The sequence below is a fragment of the Amblyomma maculatum genome, chromosome 9 (genome assembly GCF_055883805.1).
Source record: "Amblyomma maculatum isolate TAMU_Amacu chromosome 9, ASM5588380v1, whole genome shotgun sequence".
Classification (NCBI taxonomy): Eukaryota; Metazoa; Arthropoda; class Arachnida; order Ixodida; family Ixodidae; genus Amblyomma; species Amblyomma maculatum.
In genome coordinates, this window is record NC_139352.1 from 2,199,556 (window position 1) to 2,223,890 (window position 24,335).

The 24,335-nt window shown below is 43.3% G+C and overlaps 1 protein-coding gene across 3 annotated transcripts in view; it reads right to left on the reverse strand.

Moving 5' to 3' along the window:
* The window catches only part of LOC146178099 (calcium-activated chloride channel regulator 4A-like), a 35,581-nt gene extending 12,281 nt beyond the window's left edge, over positions 1–23,300 (reverse strand). For 2 of the 3 annotated variants that reach the window (XM_084577932.1, XM_084577934.1), the window contains exons 1-8: positions 22,825–23,299; positions 19,516–19,816; positions 17,022–17,128; positions 15,757–15,930; positions 12,732–12,859; positions 11,007–11,115; positions 8,655–8,882; positions 1,271–1,570 (exon numbers count right to left, since the gene is read on the reverse strand). In XM_084577932.1, coding sequence (XP_084434058.1) covers positions 1,271–1,570; positions 8,655–8,882; positions 11,007–11,115; positions 12,732–12,859; positions 15,757–15,930; positions 17,022–17,128; positions 19,516–19,816; positions 22,825–22,983 — 1,506 coding nt within the window. In that variant the 5' untranslated portion in view covers positions 22,984–23,299. Of the gene's footprint in view, positions 1–1,270; positions 1,571–8,654; positions 8,883–11,006; positions 11,116–12,731; positions 12,860–15,756; positions 15,931–17,021; positions 17,129–19,515; positions 19,817–22,824 lie in introns of all 3 variants that reach the window. The other variant, XM_084577933.1, reaches the window with a different exon arrangement.
* Positions 23,301–24,335: the final 1,035 nt, after the last annotated feature.

Below are 24,335 nucleotides of genomic sequence, written 5' to 3' on the forward strand. Positions count from 1 at the left end.
TCCATGGCCATGAGCCTTCCCATTCAATAAAGGACATTAAATCAATCAATCAATCAATCTTGAAGCGCTGTCGTACAGGTATGCACAGGCACGGGCCGACCTACGGGCCTGGCTCGAGCTGCTCGGAAGCCTTCTGTTTCAGGCTCGGGCCGGGCCCGGGCAAGGGTATATTTGTCTTGGGCGGACCAGACCAGGCCGAACTCCGATTATGAGTACATGCATTGTTTGAGAAAGAGCGAATATACCTATCGTCCGCTAAGTGTCTCAAATGCAAAGTTTGAGTGTTTTCCTGCATCCACCCAAAGCGACAGCCTCTGATAGAGTTCTCTACCGATATTGATCTTCCTGTCCACTAGGCGCTCCAACCATTAACAAAAGTTGCTTGTTTGTATCCATATCGAGATTCGCGCCCTGCTGTCGCCTCTAGTGTCTTCTGCTGTGTCTTGGCCGTGGCCTCGATAGAGCCTCGGTAGAAGTGGCGCATAACTATTATAGTCAAAGCATCAGCCACGCTAAAGTTGCTTCGTGATTGCTCAGCCCGATGATGCAGTTGCGGCGAGCCGGTGAGGCGCGAGACGAGCTCGCCGCGCTCCCGATCGCCAACAGAAATAATCATCTGCTCATAGTTGGAGTTTCGCGCTTATAGAAAAGCAAGAAAGCTTTGTACACAAAACTTGTTTTGCTAATAACACACGGTCACACAAGCCGGCAGTGAAGAGCAGGCTATAAGTTAAAACCTACAAAGACAAAACACTTTTCCATGCAGAAGCACATGCCAAACTAGAACTCATTAACTGTATGGTTAATCCTAATTGCATGAAAGACCATCCAGAAATAATCCTAGCGTTTGCGTCCATGAGCGCCATGGAAGAAACACTGAAAGCGCGTACGAAGTTTGAGTACCAGTCAGCGCCAGAATTCAAATAAATAAAATGAAAAACATATAGGGTGACATATGGGGTATCTGTTCCAAACATTAAAGAACTTAGCAGAGTGTATATGTGTGAAGCACATTATGGGCGCGTCTCAATTACAGTCAATGAACGATGCAGAAAAACTCATCATAAATCATGTAAGCTTGGCTAGAACTGGACTGACTTCCCCTTGTGCTTCACTTTTGTTTGTAAACGTTGTTTTTCTTTCCTTTTCGGTTTACAATAAAGCTGTATGCATATAGTGGTTAAATGCGCACCAAATAAGCCCTTCTAGAAGGCCGAAGTAAATGTGAAGCTTGTTAACGCTGAGCTGTAAAGAAGCGCTGAGAACCTACCAGGACTGGCCTTAGACCGGTTTCGATTTGGGCTGTGCTGGATTCAACGAACGCCAGCTGCATGTCTAGAGCAACTCCCTCTCTGAGGTCCGTGAAAGAGTACGCTCTGCCCCCAGTGGCAAGAGCCAGCTCCTCAAGGTTGTTATAAGCTGTGGGCCCAAGTGCCAACGTAGTGACCTTTATACTGGCCTCGAGCACCGATTTCAGGACATCTTTTACTTTAGGGAGGCGATTTTCCTCTCCGTCGCTCATGAGCACAACGACGGCCCCTTCAGTCCCTTCGTCGGTAGTGTTCAGCACCTGCGAAAAGACAGTGAAGATGCTGTTAATGATCTTAGCACTCTCCACGCAATTTCTCGGCAATGAGGCATGCAGTCCGTAGACATCTCCGTAGACATGAGCGTGGGTTTTGCGGACCCCGAAAATATCTTTGGTCCGCGGACCCCTATTTGAGAGGCACCGATTCAGGCGAAGTTGCGAACTGGCAGTTTCCATTTATTCTGGCTGTAGTTTGTGGCAGCGCGCCAAGCTGGAAACATGAATTTCGTTCAGGAATCATTGCTGTGCCAGTATTCTGATGAATGGAATTTTTTTTTATGGTGTGTTTTTATCTGCAATTTAACCCGCGGTAATGTTTGATATATAACTGCGTTTATTCGAAGCGGTTTGTAAACAGCAGGAAGTGCCGTGCGAGCCAACTGCTCCTCACGGAACTCCAGAGCCATGCATTGCCCTCGCCAGCCACAATGCCTGAAAGCGCAGGTCAGAACTCAGCGTAACCCTCGAACAAACCATGCTACTGTGTACAGGAACATCATGCTCCGTCCATCGTCAGGGATTATGATGATGCCGGCTATCTCTTTTTAATGGGAAGACCACAACGTCAACCGCACGATCAAGGAAAAACAGAACAGTGGTGTAATGAACATGATGGTGATTGTATCATGCAGTACGAGTGCGTCAGCGGCTGCAGCGATTGGGACGACTTCGTCAAGCTCACCAGTGTAAGATTTTACCTCACCAACATCGTTAAAATGCAGTATCGGTATTACAAAGCCGGCATGCTGATTTGGTATTTGTTCAAAAACAAAATGTTCGCCGTAGACGTCAGTAGCCCTAGCACGTTGCAATTCGCGAGTAAGAACTTCTCTGTGCGCGAGCTCAGCAGTTGGAGCAGTATTTACAAGCTGTATTCAAGACCCTGTCGAACTCTGAGAGGTTTAATTCATCCATGCTTACAAAGAAAAGATCCATATCTCGTGACAGGGCCGATCATGGCGCATTGAAAATGATATTGGCAAAGTTTAGACTAGTTTACGGGGTTTAACATCTCCGCTATGCCACACCGTGGGTCCGATACAGCGCCTTTTCCTTCCTGTGAACCAATTATTATTATTATTATTATTAATATTATTATTATTATTATTATTATTATTATTATTATTATTATTATTATTATTATTATTATTATTATTATTATTATTATTATTATTATTATTATTATTATTATTATTATTATTATTATTATTATTCAACATCTCAAGGCGATTCGGGTTACCGGAGACGCCGTAGTGGAGGACTCCGGAAGTTTCTGCCCCCTTCGATTCAAGTTTATTGTACACTGACATCGCACAACACACGGGCATGTTGCTTTTCGCCTCTATCAAAAAGCGGCCACCGTGGACAGGGTTCGATCCCGCATCCTTGGGCACAGCAGTCGAGGACCCTAACCACTGAGCCACCGTGGCGGGACGGTACTGAAAAAGAACTGCACCACCATTTAAGATGGTTTTAAGCCCCTCGGCCGAAGCTATTCGAACTTCAGGAGCAATATGATTCTGCGCAGCTTTATGGTGTGCTCGATGGAGCTCTTGCTGGGTTGGAACATGGCGGCTGAGCCTTTTACCGGTATCTGCTACTGCGCGCAGTTCAAAAGGCCTTCGTCCGCGAGGAGATCACCCGCCAGCTTTCTGTTATGAACTACTTTCAAGACCCTTCCTTTTGAGTTCTGGAATTGGCACCGTTTTACGTGCAAGACCACCGGTCATCTTGCCTTGAATTTTTTTTATTTTATTCATTTTTACATACTGCAGCTTCATCCGCTATAGCAGGAGTGGGAGGTGAACAGGATATAAATAAAATAATTATACAATACAGTCAGTAGAGCAGTAACAAGACAGAATTTAAGCAAAGCAACAACACTAATAACGGCTAGAGGTTGCTTAACTGTGTGAAATAGTCAATGTGCGATGGCGTCAGTAACATTTTGTAAAGGAAGGGAGCGAAGTGAGCCAGGAAGCTTATTCCAAGCTGCGATGGTGCGAGGGAAGAAGTTGTTTTTAAATGGATTACGCAGAGCAATGTAGGGGACAATATTAAGCTCATGGTAGTATCTGGAGGTAGTAGGCCGGGCTGGAGTAATGTAACTGTTAGATAAAAGTCGATAATGAGCATGAATGATACAATAAAAGAATTTCAACGATTCCAAATGCCCGCGACGTGATAGTGTAGTAAGCTGTAAGGAAAGGAGGGCAGAAGTAGGCGAAACATCACGGTGATACTAGTGACAAATGGAACGAATGGCTTCCTTTTGAAATCTTTCGATCTTGGTGATATCAGTTAGTTTGTGAGGGTTCCATACAACGCATGCATAGTCTATTACGGGACGGAATAATGATTTGTACATTAGTAACTTCACATCACTTGGAGCTTGAGCTAGAGTACGTCTTAAATATCCTAATTTCATGAGGGCTTTGCTACAAGTGTAATCAAATATCCTTGCACCAAGATAAATTGGTACTGAAAATAACTCCCAAACATTTATAATTAAAGACCCTTTCCAGTGACATGCTATTATATGAGCAAACGAAAAACGAAGGGGAGGAGCTGTTAGAAAATGTCATGACTACAGATTTACGAAAATTAATACTCATTTGCCAGTTATTGCACCATTCAGAAAATGTAGTTAATGAACTGTTCAGTTGATAATGACCCTTAGAGCAATTAATAATGTCATGAATAACACAATCGTCGGCATACATGAGAATCTTACATCTGATATCATTTGGTAGGTCGTTAATATAGAGTGAAAAGAGTAAGGGCCCTAAAACGGAGCCTTGCGGCACAACAGTTGAAATCGGGGCCACATAGGATTAACCTGAATTATGTGTTACGTACTGGTAGCGGGCTGAAAGAAAATAGATATCCAATTAACCAAACACGGATTTTATAAAATAAGATTTAACTTGAACAGGAGTTTAGAATGAATAACAGTGTCAAAAGCCTTAGAAAAGTCAATAAATATTGCATCAATTTGATTACCACAATCTAAGTGAGAAGAAATATGTGCAAATTCGGACAGTTGTGTTATTGTTCTAAAGACCCGTCTAAAACCATGTTGAAAATTACACAAGATGTTATTAGTTTCTAAATACTCTGTAATATGTTTATGAATAATATGTTCTAACATTTTACATGATGAGGATGTGAGTAAAATGGGCCTGTAATTGCATAGAAGCTGTTTATCGCCACCAGATTTAAAGAGAGGAAGAACTTTCGCCAGCTTCCAAGAAGCAGGACCAGTGCTCGAGGTGAAGGATGTTTTTAATATGATGTGAAGATAGCGAACTGTCCATAATGAATACCGCGCTAAAAATGCATTTGGAATAGCGTCACGACCACCACATTTTTTAGTGTCTAGTCAAGGTATTAGGTTCAGAATACCCTCTTGAGAAACTACAATGTTAGAAATTGCAGGAGAAGTACTAGTGAATGATGGCAACACTCGGTTATCATGAGTAAAAACGGCCTGAAAAAAAAGGTGTTGAAAGCGTCTGAAATTTTTTTAGGGCATTGGATTATCTCGTTATTGTCTAGGAATGTATTGGATGGAGTGGCCTTAGGAAAAATACTAGACCAGAACTTTCTAGGATTAGTGGTTAGAGAGTTCTTTAATTCAACACGAAAAAAGAAGTCATTCGCTGATTTGGTAGCAACATGGAGTTCGTCTTTTGCTTGCTTAAAACGAGTGATACTGCCTGGATTGCTTACTGATTTCAGACGCCTAAGCCTTTTCACCCGACGGGATAAGTGCAAAATATTGCGATTCATCCATGGCAGCTTGGTACTTTTCTTTTTAGTTTTAAGAGGAATAAAGCGATCAATACATGTGTTAACAATGCCCTCAAAACAACTCACAACATCATCGATATCATTTGCATTGCTGAACATGAAAAATTCATCAAAACAATTAGACAGATACTAAGTAATGGATAGATCATCTGCTTTGTTAAAATCACAAAAAGAAGCAACATGAAACTGCGGTTTATAAATGGCGCATGAAATACACACAAGAACAGTTGCAGTTCATTGTAAAATCATCCTTACGTCCTTCGAGAGCAAACTTTAGTAATTATATCTGTAGAAAGAAAAAAGAAAAACCTAATCTCGGAGAGCAATATTGCAAGTAGCTTCAGTAACAACCTGGGTGAGTCCGAAGCTTAACGAAAAGTTCAGCAATTCCCTATATACACTCGATTCTTTCCCAGAAGGCTGCATGGACTGCCAATGAATATTGGCGTATTGAAATCTCCCTTACAGATAAAATTATATGCGCTAAAGTTATTTTCGAACATGAATCGGTTGAGGCTAAGTATGTTATCGATACTGGAGCCAGGAGGTCTGTAAAAGGCACAAATTAGCAAGAGTGGAAGCGTGGGCGAGTTGGTGATGGTTCGATTGGTGCATAGCGCTAAAAAGACAAGGACACAGCGAGACACACAGGACGGGCGCACAGGAGCGCCCGTCCTGTGTGTCTCGCTGTGTCCTTGTCTTTTTAGCGCTATGCACCAATCGGCACAAATTACTATGGAAAATTTAGACAATCTGAGTTTCACCATACAGACTCGGTATCAGGAGGTCTAGGTAAAAGAGTGACTTTAAAATCGGCTCGGAAGAGTAGAGCTACGCATCCGCCTTTACCAGTTTGCCTATCAGCTCTAAATGCAAGATAGCCAGGGAGAGCGAATTCCGTATCTTGAAAACCCTCATGTAACCACCCACGCCTTGGTGATGCAGAGCACATGGGGAGAGTATATAGAAACGAGAGCAAGAAGGTACGAAGATTTATTAACAATGCTTCTTGCTCTGATATTTAAAAGGGTGAGGTTCTTCTCGGGATTGGAACTCTGTCAATGAGGAGTATCAGTTGGAGGATTAAGGTTATGCGGCGGAAATGCAGAGTTCGTTGAAGGTACCGGAGCTGTACGAGCATGGTTTGTGGCTTTATAATTTGCCGGTACTAAAGGTTTGGACAGCATCCCATGTGTAGCGAACGTTATCAATGATAGCATTGTCATAATACAAGCGGACAGATGAGCCACTGTTGCGGAAAGAAGTCGACGCAATCCAAAGGTTTTGATGGATAGAGCGAACTCTAAAAGTATAGTCCTTTTTGATATATAATTGTAAGTTTTTAAGCTTAGAGACATTGTTCATTATTATACTCTTTTCCCGAAAGTTCAAGAGTTTAAGAATAACTGGCCGTTGTTGCCCGTCACGACTTCTGCCTAACCTATGACAACGTTCTATCTGAGGACATGGGAATTTTAATTTGTCAACAATTGGTTGAGAGACGACAGTCAACAGGGAGTCATTGGTTTCTTCAACCTCCTCCGAAAGGCCGTAGAGAATAATGTTGTTTCGCCAGGACCTGTTTTCTAGATCATCGACCTTATTCATTAAAACATACACAGCACTCGCGGTTGACGAGACTTGGGATTGCGTGTCTACACATGCGGGGTTGGGATCACGAGATGGTTCAAGGGCGAACACTCTCAACTCCAGAGCCTCGAATCTAGCATGAAACTGTTGCCTAAAGTCACCTATGTCCTGCGCGATTTCTTTCTGATTTTTCAGTAATTCAGAAAATTTAGATTGAATACTAGGGTTTTCAGGGCTCTCGGATGTGTGGTATCCGCATTTATTCCCTTAGACACTCTGCACGCATAGTGTATAACGTTATACTTATCATTTTTCGTTCCATGGTTCTGTGCGTCGTCTTCAATTTAACTGCATTGAACTCTTTTCGCTAGAATTCACGTTTCGGTCTCCATAGGTTAGTGTCAGTATAAAGTTGCACTTGTTTTGTACTTTGCTCTTGAGGGCTACTTGTAGGCTGCCAATCATGGTATGAGTGTTTCGGAAATGCACTCCATTCTAATTTTATTCTTTTATTTCCTTTTCATGGTCCGGATCTACAGCGACTACATGTCATAAGCACAAATATTTCCTGCCCACGTCCAGTACATCGCTACCTGTCGCAAACTGCTGTTCGTTTCCGATTTGAGCTTACTTTTTAGTTTTCGTAACGCGTGCGTTTGTTTGCTGACTGTTGCAGTTCATTGTAAAATAATCATCACGTCCCTCGAGAGCAACTTAAAATTATTTAGAGGTGGTGTGAGATTTGTCTTGTGAAGCTTAGTCCCACCAAGTCCTCAAATTCAAAATAATGACTTTCAGCCGTAAACGTACTTGTTCCAAGTCTTGTTACCTTTTCAGTAATGTTCCTACGTGCCAAGCCTCATCCTGCAAATGCCTGGGAACTCATTTCACATAAAACATTTCCTGGTCCAGCACATCACTTCCATCTGTGTTAAAGCATCCCATTCATTTTCCTCCTTCAGAAACCTAAAATGGCGCCTGCTCATTTCAGAAAACTTGTTTATATAACCAGCGTACGCCCTCAACCAGAATTTTATCTTCAATATGATCACCACACCAAAACTATCCAAACACAAAATTAGAATTATTACAAATAATAGTAGCGTGCTTTATCGCCAACAACGATAGCCTACAATCTAGTGTATCTGAAATGAAAAAAGAACATGTTCTCCCGCCATTAGACATTCGCTGCTCAGTTTCACTTTTGTATTTGTTGCGCAAGTATGTACACACCGACACGCCTTCGCCGCTGCCACTCCACTGAATATCTAGGGCTTACACAACTATCATAGTTTTTCGTGGATCTTTGGACGCGCACGAGATTTCAATTCCTCGGCACTGTCTCGCGAAAAAGAATGACCTTTCTTACTCAATTGCATCGGTAATTGACCTTATTTTAGCTTAAGCGGCTAATAAGATTATCCTTCAACATTGGTGGTAGTCTTTAGTTTGTATACCTTCTTTGAGACTGCATGCGTCTGCATGTACTGTATTCTATTCCGTGGTTATTATGTACAGATTTGAACTTCGGTGGGATTCAGTTCTGTTTTGAAAATATGCACTATGTTTTTTTTTTTGCCCAAAAAATTAAAATTTATTTCATCTCTAAAGTTCAATTTATGCACAAATATATAAATGAACGTCTGGTACGATTAATGCATACCTGCAGAGCGAGTTCGAGACCGCAACCGATGCATGTATATCCGCCGTTACTCAGCTTCTCCACAACGTTCAGGAAGCCTCCTTGCGAAGAGCTGTTCACCACCTGCAATCTGTGGCGGATTTCAGCCCTCGAGCTGAAAGTCACAATGGCCAATCGCTGGGAGTCGTCCGGTATTTCCCGAATGTAGCGGGACGTAGCCTCCTTCAGGAAGCCTATCCGGCCTTCACCCTGAAATACGAATACTAATGAGACAAACACAGCAAACACAGGCAGTGAGAGTAATCAAGTTATTTTGTAATGCCGACACCTTCTGGCATACAGGGAATGACAATAGTACACACTTCATAGCGAAGTTTTATTATTGCGAATTTACTTATTACTATGCAGCAGAGGAATTGAGACAAAGAAAAAACGTAGAAAAAGAAGGGGGCACGGTAACGGCAAGAAACAGAATTATAGGCAGGGATTTCAATTAAAGCGATGGTCAGGAATTTAGGAAGAGAGGCATTTTTGATAATGCTACAATGTAGGATTCTTTCTTGCGTTTATTATATTTTTTTACTTATAGTACTACTTCTTTCGTAGGGACTCATTATTTTAATTACTATAGCGGTTGCGATGACAAAGTGCCCAGAAATGTAGGTGTTATATAGGACTACTTTTTTGTTATTTACAGATTTTTGTTTTTCTTTTCAGGTCCTCTGGTAGATTTATCTGTGCCGGGCGAGGGCACGTAGGCGGTTTGTACAACACGGCGAACGCTATGTACAGGATAGAGCTTAAGAAATAATTGACTGAAATTGACTAATAAACTTTTATTTTTTCTCTTCAGGGCACGGCCCCGCCGGGGTGGCGCAGTGGTTACGGCGTTCGACTACTGTTCCCAAGGATGCGGGATCGAATCCCGGCCTCGGCGGCCGCTTTTCGATGGAGGCGAAAAGCAAGGCGCCCGTGTGCTGTGCGATGTCAGTGCACGTTAAAGAACCCCAGGTGGTCGAAATTTCCGGAGTCCTCCACTACGGCGTCTCTCATAGCCTGAGTCGCTTTGGGACGTTAAACCCCACAAACCAACCAAACCATCTTCAGGGCACGAGATTGTATTAGGAAATTAAAGAATGTCCACATTACTTCCTGAATTTAATGTGTACAAAGCTGTTTCTCTCGCATTTCTTATGCCTCACATACTGACGACTTTTGCGTATTTTATGACGCAGAAAAAGTTAACTGCGTCTCGCCAGCAGTATCACGCGCCGCGGCGCTACTTCATAATTATGCCAAGCGTGAAAACTAACTGAACGACATGTCGAATGCGTAGTAATACATTTATTATTTCAAATCGCAAAGCTGATGAAGACATTTTCGGAAGTAGGCACTTCTTCGATTTCGATAACATTCAATATATATGCCTTTGTCCATTAAATATAAATAAGCAAGCTTAGTGGGTAGATTAAGTAATTAAACTTGTATTTATTAAGTTCTATCGCGTACGCAATGTGAGCCGTGATGTAAAATACTGCTGCGCAGTTCGTAGAATGGATCTAGGTTGCTTTTTTAATAAGAATCTTGAATAAGAATCCCGGATTCCAAAAAAAAGATCACTCAATATACCTTCTGCTGAACAAAGGAGAGGTTCAGTTTGCCAAAGTTATAGATATGCATTTCAGTTCAAGAATAAAACTGAACTAAAATGACTGTAACCAAGACATATTAAAGTCGCGAGTCCAATTGTTTCTATCTATAATATCTCGCCACACTGTGGCAGCTTTTAAAAAGTGTATCCTGAAGAAAAAAAACGCGCCACTAAAAGCCCTGCACTTGCAAACATATTTGGCTACTAACGGCTGAAAAGGGCCTTAGTCTTTTTATTGCAATTATTTATCGCAGTGCACCCTCAGGCAACAGCAACGTTTGTCAGACTTAACCAGCTCCTCTGCGCTTTTTTGACACATCAGTCGTGATAGGAAGCTTTACTGTTTTCAACCAGTCTTTTTGTCTAAAATTGAAAATCTCCTCACAAGAAAGAGTCTATGTAAAACAAGCCAGCAAAACGCATATAGATATCACTTGGTCCAATCTGAGCGTCACCATTGGTCCCACCAGAGGCAAATGCGCGTTGGCATGTCATGCATCTGCTTGCGGAGTTAGGTCTTCGTGGCTCAAGTGCACAATGAGGCGTTTCTCCTGCCGTAGGTGGACTGGTGTTCATCGTAATACGACTGATGCAAGCTTTCGCGCGTCACAATAGCTCATAACTCTCGCTTTCGCATCTCGGTAGAAACATATCTCGCAACGATTAAAAGTGAGAGCCCGTGTTTTTCTACCTCTTCAAAAACAGTATTTAGTGATGCTTACGCTCATACTCGAGGAGACGTCCAGGACTAGCACCACCCGCGGAGGCAGATCACGAATCCTCTCTTCAAAAGAGACCGAAATTCGTTTTGCCATGTCCGGTTGTGGTAGCCTGCACATTTTTTCAGAAGTAAAAAAAAAACAAACGGAGCGTACGGTAAAGTGCTAAGTAACGCTGTCAACACAAGCGACAGACTTCTTGGCGGACGATGAAGATTCTTAATATTTTCCGAACCATCTACCTCCTCAGTGTACAGAGCCGCATCAGGCTAAAATTTCATCAGCACTAATTTTGACCCCCTAGATTTGGCCTTATAAAATCTGTGAGGTTTTTGGTCTGCAATTTACATGTATAAATAAAAAGAAACAGACAAACAAATTCACAATCTAATACCCTTAGATCAAACAAAAAACTGTCTTATGTCGAATGCAAAGCCTGCAGATTAATCAGAACTCGGGAAAATCATTTTACTTGTCACCAGGACAAAGGTGTTCTGCTATTATTCGTCGCACGTTCAGGCTGGTCATTTAACTATAAGCTGTTCGATGTTCCGCTATTATTAGTTGCACTTTCAGGCTGGCCACGTAATTACAAGCTGTTCGCTTCAATTTCAGTGGCAAAACCTTTTTCTTTTTTGCGCTATTTCAATCATTGTGTAACCTTAATGCCTAAGCCTTGTTTCGAAGTTCTGAACGCTGTTAACGTTCCCGCAGAACGCGAAGCAAGACGAACATGTGTTCACTAGAATGGCATCGCCCGGTTGCTCTTCATTTGTCTGGAGCTGTCGAATTGAGTACAGGCTGTGTTCTGTGAGATCTCAAGGGATGACAAAGAATAATAGCAGGTGGGCGCACTGAGTAGGAACCCTCCACAATGGTACTTCTCATAGGCCGCATGTACCTTCGGGACATTAAACACCACGCGCACATAATAAAACACGTCATAATAGTTTCTTAATAGTTTGATTTGCATAGTTTATGCACCAATGCTACACTGGCTGTGAGGGATGCCGTAATGGAGTGCTCCGGATGCTCCTGGCCACCTTGGGCTTCCTAAACCGAACGGACGTCACACAGTACACGGGCACCTTACGTTTCGCTTTCATCAAAACGCTTCCGCCATGGCGGGGATCGAACCTGCGTCCTCAGGATCTGCACTCGAGCCTCTAATCCCCTGCGGCGAGACTCACTGAATGAATATCGGCGTCACAAGTAGGGCACTAAATTTAGGAAGTTCTGGTGGTCTAAGCTGCTCCGGAGCCCTCCATTATACGGAATCTCTTATAGCACATGTGCGTCATGAAGCCGACATACCCTGTGTGCAGATTGTTGACTTGATATTGTTACGTGGCGGCAAGCCGGTGAACACAGGAAAAAGAAAACTGAGAGATGATGTTCGATGACCGTGAGATGACGTTTTATGACATGGTGGGACTAGCGCGACCGCTCCTGCCCGCGCCACTGCCCGCTTCTTCCTCCTTCCTCGTCCGTAACAATATTAAAGGGGCAGATACAACTCCATCTAGACAGCAGATACGTTCGCAACGAGGACACAGACTCAAATTCGCAAAATTGAAGACGTCGAACATGGTAACAGTAACGTTTGGCCCACCACAGCCATTAGTGTACGACACGCAAGCTAAGAAAATTAAGTGTGTGGGTAAATGCGGCAAAGGAAACGGCGTCAAGCACATTAATTTAATAAAAGCTGTGGAGGTGCTCACGTACGTCTGGAAGTCCTTGTTCGTGCTGATGACTTCCCAAGTAGATTTTTGTTTGCACATATAGTTTTGCTTGTTAGGAGCATGGGGATCGTGCTCCCGGCGTCCTGTTCCAGCCTCGCAGAAATGAGTGACCTGAAAAATCATCAGCATCAATATGGTTAGGTGCATTGCAGAAAAAGGCCTTTCTCATATCCTTTCAAGTAACTCTCTGTTGTGCCCTCTCCCACTAATTTTACTTTCTAAGCTCTAGGGCCCACATACCTTTCCACTGCACCTCAGTTGCGCCTGCGCTCTAGTGGAATTCAGTCCGTTACACTTCATGATCATCGATTATCTGCACTCCCATCACATACCCTGCCCATGCTCTGCAACGATATGTAGGCGTTAATCAGCAGCAAGGCTACAAGACTGCGGCCAGCGCACTAGGACGACTGAATATGTCAACGTAGTTGAAGCGAAATGCATTTTCTTTTAAGGCATTAGCGCTAATAGCCAAATTCCCACCTTTCATTGATATGGCTTGGCTTCATCATCATCATTATCATTAGCCTGATTATACCCACTGCAGGGCGAAGGCCTCTCCCATATTTCTCCACTTAACCCGGTTCTGTGCTAGCTGCATCCACTTGACCCCTGCGAACTTCATAATCTCATCCGCCCACCTAACTTTCTGCCGCCCCCTGCTACGGTTTCCTTCCCTTGGAATCCAGTTTGTTACCCTCAGCGACCATCGGTTATCCTCTCTTCGCACTACATGTCCTGCCCATGTCCATTTCTTCTTCTTAATTTCTACTAGAATGTCGGTAACTTGAGTTATTTCTCTGACCCACTCTGCACGCTTTCTATATCTTAATGTTACCCCTACCATTTTTCGTTCCATAGCCCTCTGGGTTGTCCTCAACTTAAGTAGAACTCTCTTGGTTAGCCTCCACGTTTCAGCCCCATAGGTGAGTACAGGCAAGATGCAACTGTTGTATACTTTCCTCTAGAGCGATACCGGTAAGCTGCTAGTCATAATCTGCGAGTGCTTGCCAAATGCGCTCCATCCCAGTCGTATTCTTCTTGTTATTTCCTTTTCGTGGTCCGGATCTGCGGTTACTACCTGTCCTAAGTAGACGTATTGGCTTGGCTTGGTTTGTGGGATTTAACGTCCAAAACGACTCAGGCTATGAGAGACGTCATAGTGGAGGGCTCCGGAAGGCATAGAACACACAAAATTTTCACATTTTCATATGTAAGGAGATTTAAGTATTCCTGTGTAAATTTCACCTCGCTACTCATGTAACCACCAGGAATTGACATACTCCGCTCGATCTCAGAGGTTAAAGCATAGACTCATTCGCTCCACGCGCTGGTGCCACCAATCACAGGAATACTAAGAGCGGCAATGCAGCATCTCGGCACCAGTTGGGGATACACGAAACTTCGAAACGTCGCTTAGGTTCATTTTCGTCTTCACCTTCGTTCAGGCGCCGAGTTCATGGCGGCGTACTGACATAAAAACGTTTCAAGCTCGAAAACGCACCGCCAGACTAAATCGAACGCAGGAAAAGGCAAATAAATCAGCTTTGCCACCCTTGGCGCTAAAATACTGCACTATTTTGTTTAAAGTTTTATTTTGTCACATTGCGCTTCTGATGCTGTCGTCTTCATCTTCTTGTAATATATATAGTTTGTAGAAAATATTGACCAGTGTATTCGTCGTAAAATTCTCAGGTTTTTCAATGAGAACAACTGAAAAGGTGCTTACATGACGAGCTGTTGGTTTGAGTTCCGGCCCGTGCGCATTTACTAAATTCTTAACGAGCGTATAATTGTGCAGATGTCCTGCTTCCATCACAATGCCTCGTATGGAACCATATGTAAGCTTCATTCGCACCAGAAATTTTTAGGTAAATATCTGTTTTAATTAGCGAACAAATTTGTGTGTGATTACAACCGACTTTCAAAGTGGAATCGTTTTTTTAAAGCTACACATAAGGACAGTAGCGCTACGAATTCCACTTAGAAAACATGAGCCAACTACTCCCGAAACAAACTTTGCTTGGTTACAAGCAAATTTCTTTGTCTACATAGTTCTATTTGGCGTTTAATCCTCGGAAGAGGTCAATCGAAGAGACCACCATGAGGCTCATCTGCCCACTGACCGTTTAATTTATATTCCGATGGATACAGTCGCGCTACAGCCCAGCTGTCAAGAGACCATCCCTGGGTCGAGTGACGTTGGCTACCGGTGGCGTAACCATGGGGTAGTCACGGTGGGTAGTTCACTCAGAAGTACTACCGTATAGACGACGGTAAAGTTGTCACAATCAAATTCAGCCTAACCCTCCCCCCCCTCCTCGCGTCCTGTCCCCCCGTTCCTCCAATGTTTTGCGCTTAGTTGGAACTGCGTTGCGCTTGAGAGTCTAGCGGCATCGCAGCCTAATAGGTGGGAGAGGGAAGGGGGAGGGGCTACCTTCAGGGCATGTGTGCTGCGAACGCGATCGAGCTTCGGTGCTTCGTCGCTGCATACACTCGCGTTGTAGCGCAAAACGTCCCCGAATAAGTTATGCAAGTGATTCACAGTGTGACCTACACTTCATTCAAAGGCCAAGCAACCCCCCCCCCCCCCCCCCCAATTTGCAGGGAACACAGCGACCGCATTGCTAGCAGGGAAGGAAAACATAAGTATTCTATGCGCTTTACACATATGCATGTTCCCATGTCTCCATAATCGTATGTAGCAGAAATAAATTATTCTTACAGCTGCGCTACAAATTCGCATCGCTCAGTAACGAGTTCGATCGTCAAGTGACTATTTTGGGTGTTGAGATTCTGTTTCTTCCATTCGTTTCTAGTGTTGCCCAGCGCATAGTCACTCAGAGCCTTTGGTGTTTTAGTCTAATAATTGTCATGTTAAAGTAAGAAATCGCATTTGCACCCCTAAGTGAAAAAAAAAAATTGTATTAGCAGCTACACAAATTCTCGATGCCCTTCTAGCTGCACTATAAAGTCAACTGTGGAGCAAGATTTCAGGTAGGTCTTACATTGGCCAGATAGGGCATGAACATGATGGACGACTCCGCGAGTGTGTTACTCGGCTGAAAGACACTAATTTCGCACTCATCGGTGAACTGGCAGTCTTTCTTGATCAAACATTTGTCTCCGTTAGGCCGTGTGGCAGTGAAGCGAATTCTTGCTGAACAAGAGTTGAGCTTGACCTGCAACAATAAAAAAAAAGAGAGATATGTACATTGATTGATATATTTCAGAGCATTTAACGTTCATGCCAGTGTTTGCTGTATTTTGTGTAGGGTCATGAGGAACAGAGAAAAAGTGGGCTATAACCCGTTGATTTTAACCAAACGAACTAGGAATGTAGTTAAAATGCAGATAAAAAGAAAAACCGATTATGCGCAATATTTTTGCGTGGTTCTGTCAGCACATCCGGTATGGTATGCAATACGGGAGCAATAAAAAAACAGCAGTGGCTATACGCAGTTATACTAAGTTTGGCGAGCGATATCTTTGTTTTATGGGTTTTACTAACAACACGCGTTCAGCTGCAATCTCAAGCCTATCACGTCATTTCTGACATTAATGATAATCAATCACGTTTCAAAGTCAAACGTCAAGGTCAAAGGCCATGAGGTCATGCACCATCTTACCATAGCATAGGACAATGAACGAGTCTTGTCCCTACACACGCTAAGTCGCAGTTTGACCATTGTTCAGTTTCAGGGTGAACAAAAGGAGCCAAGAGGACTCCAGGGCAACTCCTCCAGATGGAGTACATAATTGTCACATCGTCCTTAAAACCTGTGTGTTCAAGAGGAGAGTAGCTCCTCGTTCTTTAGCAATTTTTCGTTCGTTAGAACTACGCACCGTTTTTGTTTTTGTTTTTTTTTTTTTTGTCAGGTAAAGGAATAAACTGTATAATTTGTCATCCTTCAGGTTATGAATTGGTTTCTTTTTGTACGTTTTTTTTTCCAAACAGTGAGAACTTTATCTCCCGACAGCCTCACATTTTTAATCTTCAAGAGCGTAAACTACACTGCGAGCCAATTAACGAGAAAGTAGACAGCACAATCTGCCGCACGCGCGTTACATACAAAGGAACGTACTGCAGAAATGAAGAACGGCAAGGGACTAAATAATTATGCATAATTAAAGAATGGAATGGACATGGACACGATAGTACATCTTTAGTAGAAAATAACGCACAATCCACGGGATCTGATGGATATACGAAGCTATCAGAGACAAGGCATCAGCCACGCCGTCTCAAAGGACATGTCGATGTCGCACGCACCTGGTGATCGTGGCAGTAGGTGAGCGGGAACTGATCGTCCCCCTTGCAACCGTATTCGTCAAACACTCCATACCGAAAGTGGGCCCATTCGTGCACGAATGTGTATACTGTGGATGGAAAAAAAAAAAGAGAAATGTATAAAAGCAAGCCTTATTCTCTATACTGTCACATCGCACAGAAGGATGCGGCTTTTCTTATATGTAAGTAGTGCTTTGCGAAGACTTGACTTCGGGAGTAAGGAAACCCACATCTCTTGCCCGTTATGTCTATATCGTCTCTAACACTACATCGGGAAGTAGTTGTGCAACTATCGGTACTATTCCGGTGCTTCCCTCTTATTGCGAAATTAGTGTCGCATAGTTGTCGTTCTCACTTTTCTTGCATAATTAACAAATGCGGGTTTGTGGGCATTAAAGGTGTTCAAGGACACTTGTCCTTGTCCCTTCGTTACGAACTTGTTTCTGTTGTGTTTATCAAAACCCTAATTTGCAAAGGAACACGGCCATTTTTATTGCTTCCCGCCGTGCTGTCACAGTGGTTAAGATGCTCGACTGGTCTACCCGAGGATGCGGGGCCACTTTTCGATGGAGGAGAAAATTAAGGCGCCCGTGTGCTGTGCGATGTCATTGCCCGTTAAGGAACCCTAGCCAGCAAACATTTGCAGAGCCCTACCCTACGGCGCCTATCATAGCCTGAGTTGCTTTTTGGCGCAAACCTGATGAATCAATCCTAACCAGTTTTATCGCTGTTACAGATGAACTCACAGTGCACCCTGGGATAGGGAGCTGCGAGACCATGATGTAAAGTTTTCTTTCCATCAGGCAGTACGCATTCAGAGGAATCACGGCCGAGCCGTGAACATTAATCTGCCTAGTCGCCTTCGGCACAAAATACGCGAGCTTTTTACTTACAAACTACTGCCCGTCTGTAACTAAAAACGTTGGAGCAGATATAAGGGACAAAATACGATGGGGACGATAGGAGAAGCACTAGCTTCAAATGTAAATACGTCAGACTCTCCTCTCCAATTCCCAACATCTACCGTCCTAAGAAACCATAGCGCATGACACAGGGTCTCCAAAAATAAAAACGCAAAAACGAAAGGAGGATAAACTACGTTACTAGTGGGTGCGTGTGTATTAGTAGCTCGTTCAAGGGAGCCATTCTGAAAAATCTCTAGTTTAAAAGTGTGCGCCAGTCTGGTCGTTTCTCGTGCCCCCCTTTCTTTCTCGTTCTAGTCTTTTCATTTGTTGACAGAATAAGGAGGCCCAACTCGCCCGAAACTCTGTTTTATTCTTTTGCCCTTATAATAAGTAACATAGCTCCCTCGCTCTCATAGTGCTACATGACGAAGTTGCACTAGTCTCTGATGTTGCGAATACAATCGTCCATCTGACTCACGTTTGTGATCACTTTTGGAATCTCGTAACACTCTTTTCTCGTTACTTCTTCAAATTATAAAAGAAGCGTCTTTTGTAATACCAAATAATATCCTTAAAATAGTAGTTTAGTAGTCATTAGAGCCGTTTGCCTTTATAACTATATTCACGGTGTAAGCGTCCTGTGGTTATCAGTCACATATTTACTAGAACACTGCACTAAAGCCCTGATATTCGAGTTCTGTTATTTCGGGAATAGATAAATCGCATACCGCATCTGGTACCATCAAGCTTAACAACTCTTCTATGCTGTGAGACCCGCCAGTTTGTAAGAATTTAGTGACGCTTTCGTCAACTCCGACAGGCGGCGAACCTCGCACGTCCACAGTAACTGCAAGTGAGATGATGATGATGATGATGATGATGATGATGATGATGATGATGATGATGATGATGATGATGATGATGATGATGACGACGACGACGACGACCGCTGGAGGTATTCAGAAATGCTGCCACTATGGAACGAGTGGCTCTGGTGTCAAACCAAAATATAGACCTATGTGTTGCACTAAAGTACTGTAAAATATTGCTTCAGGGTCACTATAAGGGCACATATATTTTGTCAATTTTACAACGCACATGGGCTACACCACTTAGAGATTGCAAAAGAAGTAATTACTGCTGCATACCTTTCTCGTATCAAGCACACTATGGTAACAAATTACTTCAGGGAATAAAAGTAGTAGTTATAAGTGTTAGTTTGTTATGGTTTGTGATCAGGCCCCCAGCCCTATAACTGCACAATCACTTAATTCACGCATTTGCGCCGCTGCTGTCAAATCCAAAGTCATGGGTTTGACTGCACTATCCTTACTACTTCTGCGGCTATAAACATTGTCATTACGACGCCGTAAACTGCTCGGCGGCCGCTTTTCGATGGAGGCGAAAAGCAATGCGCCCGTGTGCTGTGCGATGTCAGTGCACGTTAAAGAACCCCAGGTGGTCGAAATTTCCTGAGTCTTCCACTACGGCGTCTCTCATAGCCTGAGTCGCTTTGGGACGTTAAACCCAACAAACCAACCAACCAACAACATTTTCACTTTTCAACTTACCTGGATTTTCATAATGCTGCCGCTGCTTGGCCACTCTGATTTGGGCGAGAAACCGGGGAGTGAGATGAATGTATTCTCCTCGAGCCCCGCAACCCTTGACTTGTTTCGTGAAAGGCTGGTCGCCGTAAGGAGGCGCCTCTGGGCCGATGCTGACGTCGCTTTCCCGGTAGTCTCTGGCAGACACATGTCTGTATCTGCCTCCATTGGGCCACGCGTGCGGCACGTCGATGATGACATGCTTGAAATAGACGCGTCCATTGGTGGCCCTGTTCAGGAACTCGGACGAAGACTGGAACAGCGACTGCGTGGTGGCCCGGCATAGTGCTTAACGTTACTCACAAATATCAGCACGGGCATGACTTTATACATACACTTAAGCAACTTTATTTTTATTCATCATCATCAGCCGCACTATACCCTCCGCAGAGCAAATGTCGCTCTCATCGAATCTTATGCGTCTTCCTACGCTTTGTACTTCTGCAAGCATATTTGTTTCTTTTTTCAGCCGTATTTATGTGAGGTAACCTTAGCATTTGATTCCGCATACTAGTATCAGGTGTCGCTGCTTAGAAAGGCGAAAGAAATTGCAGAATGCGCACATTCACATAAAGATAGGTCATCTAAGAGGCACAGATGCTTTCACGTTAGCGCTGTCTTTGCTTCTGGAGCAACTTTGCTTAGAATATTTTTTGAAGAATGCAATTACCCTAGATGGCACGTTATGTACAGTAACCTCCTGGGGAGATTCCATATACTTTTTAGGAGGCGTGTACACAATATTTGGCTTATTTGTGTTCTCGTATTTGTATACGTGAGACTAATACCTCTGTCACACGAACACTTCAATCCTCATTGAACTCGATCTACATTGAGGTTTTCAAGAAGGGTCGAAGTATCCGGTATTACACGGGCGCTTTGAATTACCATTCAGAGGTTTTCACCGTGTGCATTAAGTTGACCTCGAAGGTGTGGACGCCTACTCTCGAATGTGCTTGAAAACAAGAGCACTTCAAGAAGAGCCTCCGAGCCATGTGGGCTCGGGCTCGATTGCACTTGAAACTTGTCGTGTGACAACCACAATATACATTACGTTGAATGCAGATCGAAGTCAAGGAGGGCCGAAAGAGTTCTTGAGACAGCGCCTCCTCTATTCCAAAGCGTCAACCAAAAACCGCTAATCTCACCATCCAAAATCATCTCCTATCATCCGTTCATACCTTTCCCCGTCGGCTAGCGTTCTCGCCTCCCCTACGTCTGTCGGGGAGAGTTCCATCTGAAAGGCGTCGCACATCGGAAAACGGTCAAGACTCAAGCCTAGCGGAGTCGTCCTGTGTACTTCTCCTTGTGAATGCGCCCTTGCCACTGTTTATTTATTTTTTTTTCGAGTACCATGTCCAGAAAGGCTGTCTGCTTTCCATCCTTGCTTTTTAGATGCACCGCGTTAGCGCGAAGATGCTATCATCTAGGCACCTACCGCTTCTGAACCCGCTGTGAAGTTATCTCAGTACATTATTACTTTTTCTCCATGTCTGCATTGGCACCCTGTATCTAACTGATGGTATCGCGATCGGCATCAATAATTTATTTTTTTAATTGACATTCATTGCATCAGGGCATCACTAGGGTATGTTCGTCGTATCTCCGTTTCTTTTATTTCATCTATCAAAATAATTCGATAATACCCTACAGAAACGTGAACGGAATTAGTTTATTTTTTATGACTGTCCCCAAAGGATTTTAACAGCAATTTCTTGCTTCTTAGACCAAGTTTATTAATTATCATGATCGGAATTTCGTCAATTCCTAAGGCTCACCACAAAATATTAGTTTTCTCCGCCTTATTCCAATTTAAATTAGCCAGTTCTAGGCTGGTTTTCATCATGCTTTCACATACTGCATTTGCATTCAAGGATATTGTCACATGATATTCCCCTGAACGATTGGGTTATAACTGCCGTAATGTATTTTGCAGCGTTGTGCCCCTCGATACATTTTTCCTCGCCGCACTCAATCTGCCCCTGCTCTCTATGTTTCTTTCTACCCAGACCGCTTACATGCCTTCGGAATTTACTTGGTCCCCTTTTGTAGTGTCGCGCACTTCAGTCATCCGTCACTTGGTGCGCTGTTTTATTTTACTCTGCAGAAGGATATCTACTACCAGTATGTTCTTCCGATAAGGTTTTCATTTTGCGTCTACTTCTCCTTTAGAAAGCTAGGCCTTCTTTGCCTCTCTGTTTTCTGGAAGCCACCTGTGTCAGTTCGATGACCTTCCAAATCTTATCCCGCCAGCTTCGACGCTTCTTGTTTCTTTTCCATGCATTTAATTGTTATTTTACTTGTATTTTCATACTAATGTGTCGTGTTAGCTTGCTATATCATCACTTGTCTACGCTGTGTTTCTCTATCGACAGGCTTGCTTTTATACTGCCTTTTTCTTTTCTGATCAGGCAACCCATCTGCAAGCTACTATGTTTATGGCCGCTTTTCAATCTGTATGCCCCCTCTTCGTCTATTTCCGTTTTTGCGGGCTTGCTACAGATTCCTTGTCCCATTAGGCAATAATCAATGGTCGTTTCTCTGTTCTGCAATTCCTACGTGATCTCCCTTTCACATTTCGTTTGTCTAATAATAATGCCTAGGTTAAACTGCTCGCAAATCTCTGTCATTCATTTCCCGTTACTGTCAGTATATTGTTACGAAGCGGTAAGCCGATGAAGACAGGAGGCGCCTCTTCTTCCTTGTCGTCCGTAACAATATCATTCCAGATCTCCGATGTGTGACGTAAGTAGCGCCGCCCAGCGTCAAAAAAGCTGAAATAAAGCGTGCAAATCGCTGCCATTGCGAAGCGCCTGATTAGCCCGGCATTGGAAATAAAGGAGACGCTGCTATAGTTTTTCTTTAATCTACATCGCTTCGATAACTTATGCGATAAGGTCTAGATGTCAGGTTTAAAAGTTTAAGGATTGAACTCACTGCCACCTCCACAAAGCGTAAACAACAGCTTCGTCGATTTTCATGTTATACCCTTTCACATCACAGTGGTCAGTTAATTTTGCATCTACGGATATATAAACAATTATAGGTAAGCGATCTTCTGTAGAAGTAAATCTCAGCGTCCTAAAGTAAGAAATAATAATATACCCAAAACGTCGGCATAATTACCAAGGCACTACCGCAATACACATGTTTAAGAACGAAGGGCATAACACCCGATTTAGGCTGCAGTCTTTATCCCAGCAGAAACTGAAGTCATTCTTAAGGCGGAGTCGGTGCCGAAGGATTGGCATGTAAGTATTCTGCGTCACTTACCTTTATGTCCTCGACAATTGAATCGTTGTAAAGAAGATCCTTGCTGATAGCCACCACCACGTTTCTGTAGCCTCCATCTGTCAAGTCAATATCTAAAGGCGTCACCATATGCAGTAGGACAAGCAACGTGACAGTCACTGGAAGCGAGTTCACCTCCATCCTACCCACAGCGAAACGGCAGAATGAGTGCGAACATTGTTATTCGAAAACTGAAGTTACAAACCTTGCATGGCCAACAAAGCCAAGAAGCAACAATTGAACGAAAAGTACATATGTTTAAAGCCCTCCCTCAGCCTTCTCCACCGCTGTTTGTCGTACTCGTGAGCTCAGGGCGTGTCCTAACCGTGTCCATTACAAACAGCAGCAGCCATAACACGGCGGCACGGGCGTTAAGCGAAAGGTAAGCGGGAATGTGAGTCAGAGACAGTGAGTAGGAATGGCTGGTTCTAGCCAGCAACATGAGCTAAAAGGAAAGTGCAATATGTTATTGCGTTGTTTTTCAGCTGGAAAAAAATTATTCACTGTTTCTTTCTGCACGACGTCATCGAAGCGGTTTTACTTTTCTCATAGTCTTGCTGTCCGTTTAGTGGCGCCACATATACCGGGTAATTATTTCTACCCTTTACAAATTTGCATTCGAAAAGCGAAGTTTTTAAAAGGTACAGCCTTTGTCAAAAGTTTATATCCCAGGGAGTCTGCTATTAGGCTGTGTAGTGGCGCTCCCTCAGAATTCATATAAATCCTTCCCCTTGGAGATGGTAAGACAAAGAATCTTACTTTCCTGAGATTTGGAAAGCTAGGAAGGAAAGCATTACAAGCCATAAGATGCAGCTCAAAATCAACCCTCTGGGGCTATAAACTTTGGCAAAAACAATATATGACTGCTCGCTTTGCAGGTGCGTTTACATCAAGGTGGACATCACGTGCTTAGTAGAACTTGGTGATTAGATGATGAAATAATTGAAATGACGGAATAATCTTATCTAGTATGGATTTTAAGGGGCAATATTATATTGCTAAATCAAAAGCCTTCCACATTAAAGGTGTGCCCTGCTTCTAACTTTCATTACTCGGGAGCGTGAATAACGGGGATAACAATGCGCATTTATTCAAACTGAGAGAATCCTCCTTGACCAGTACATTAAACTAATTCTTCCAACTGAAAAAAAGAAGAAGTTTTAAAAAAGTGTGCGTAATATGGCAGAAAATACATGTCATTAGCGTAACATGTTAAGGAGTACCGGGCATAGGACTTACCGTTAAGGTACGCCCTTTTCTAACTATTTTTTTTCTCACAGCAAACTTCATTTTGGCAACAATAAAATTATCTGTCTTTCAAGAAAGCAAGGGCACAGACTACAAAAAAAAAGTTTGAGAACCTAAGGTCTTGCAGTCTCTGCAACAACATCGAGAGCTCAACAATGGCTTAGGCTTTACTGATATCCAGAGTCACAAGTGCGGCAAACTGTTTGTTGTCGCAACCTAACTTATGCGAGTCTCGAGGTCAGTAT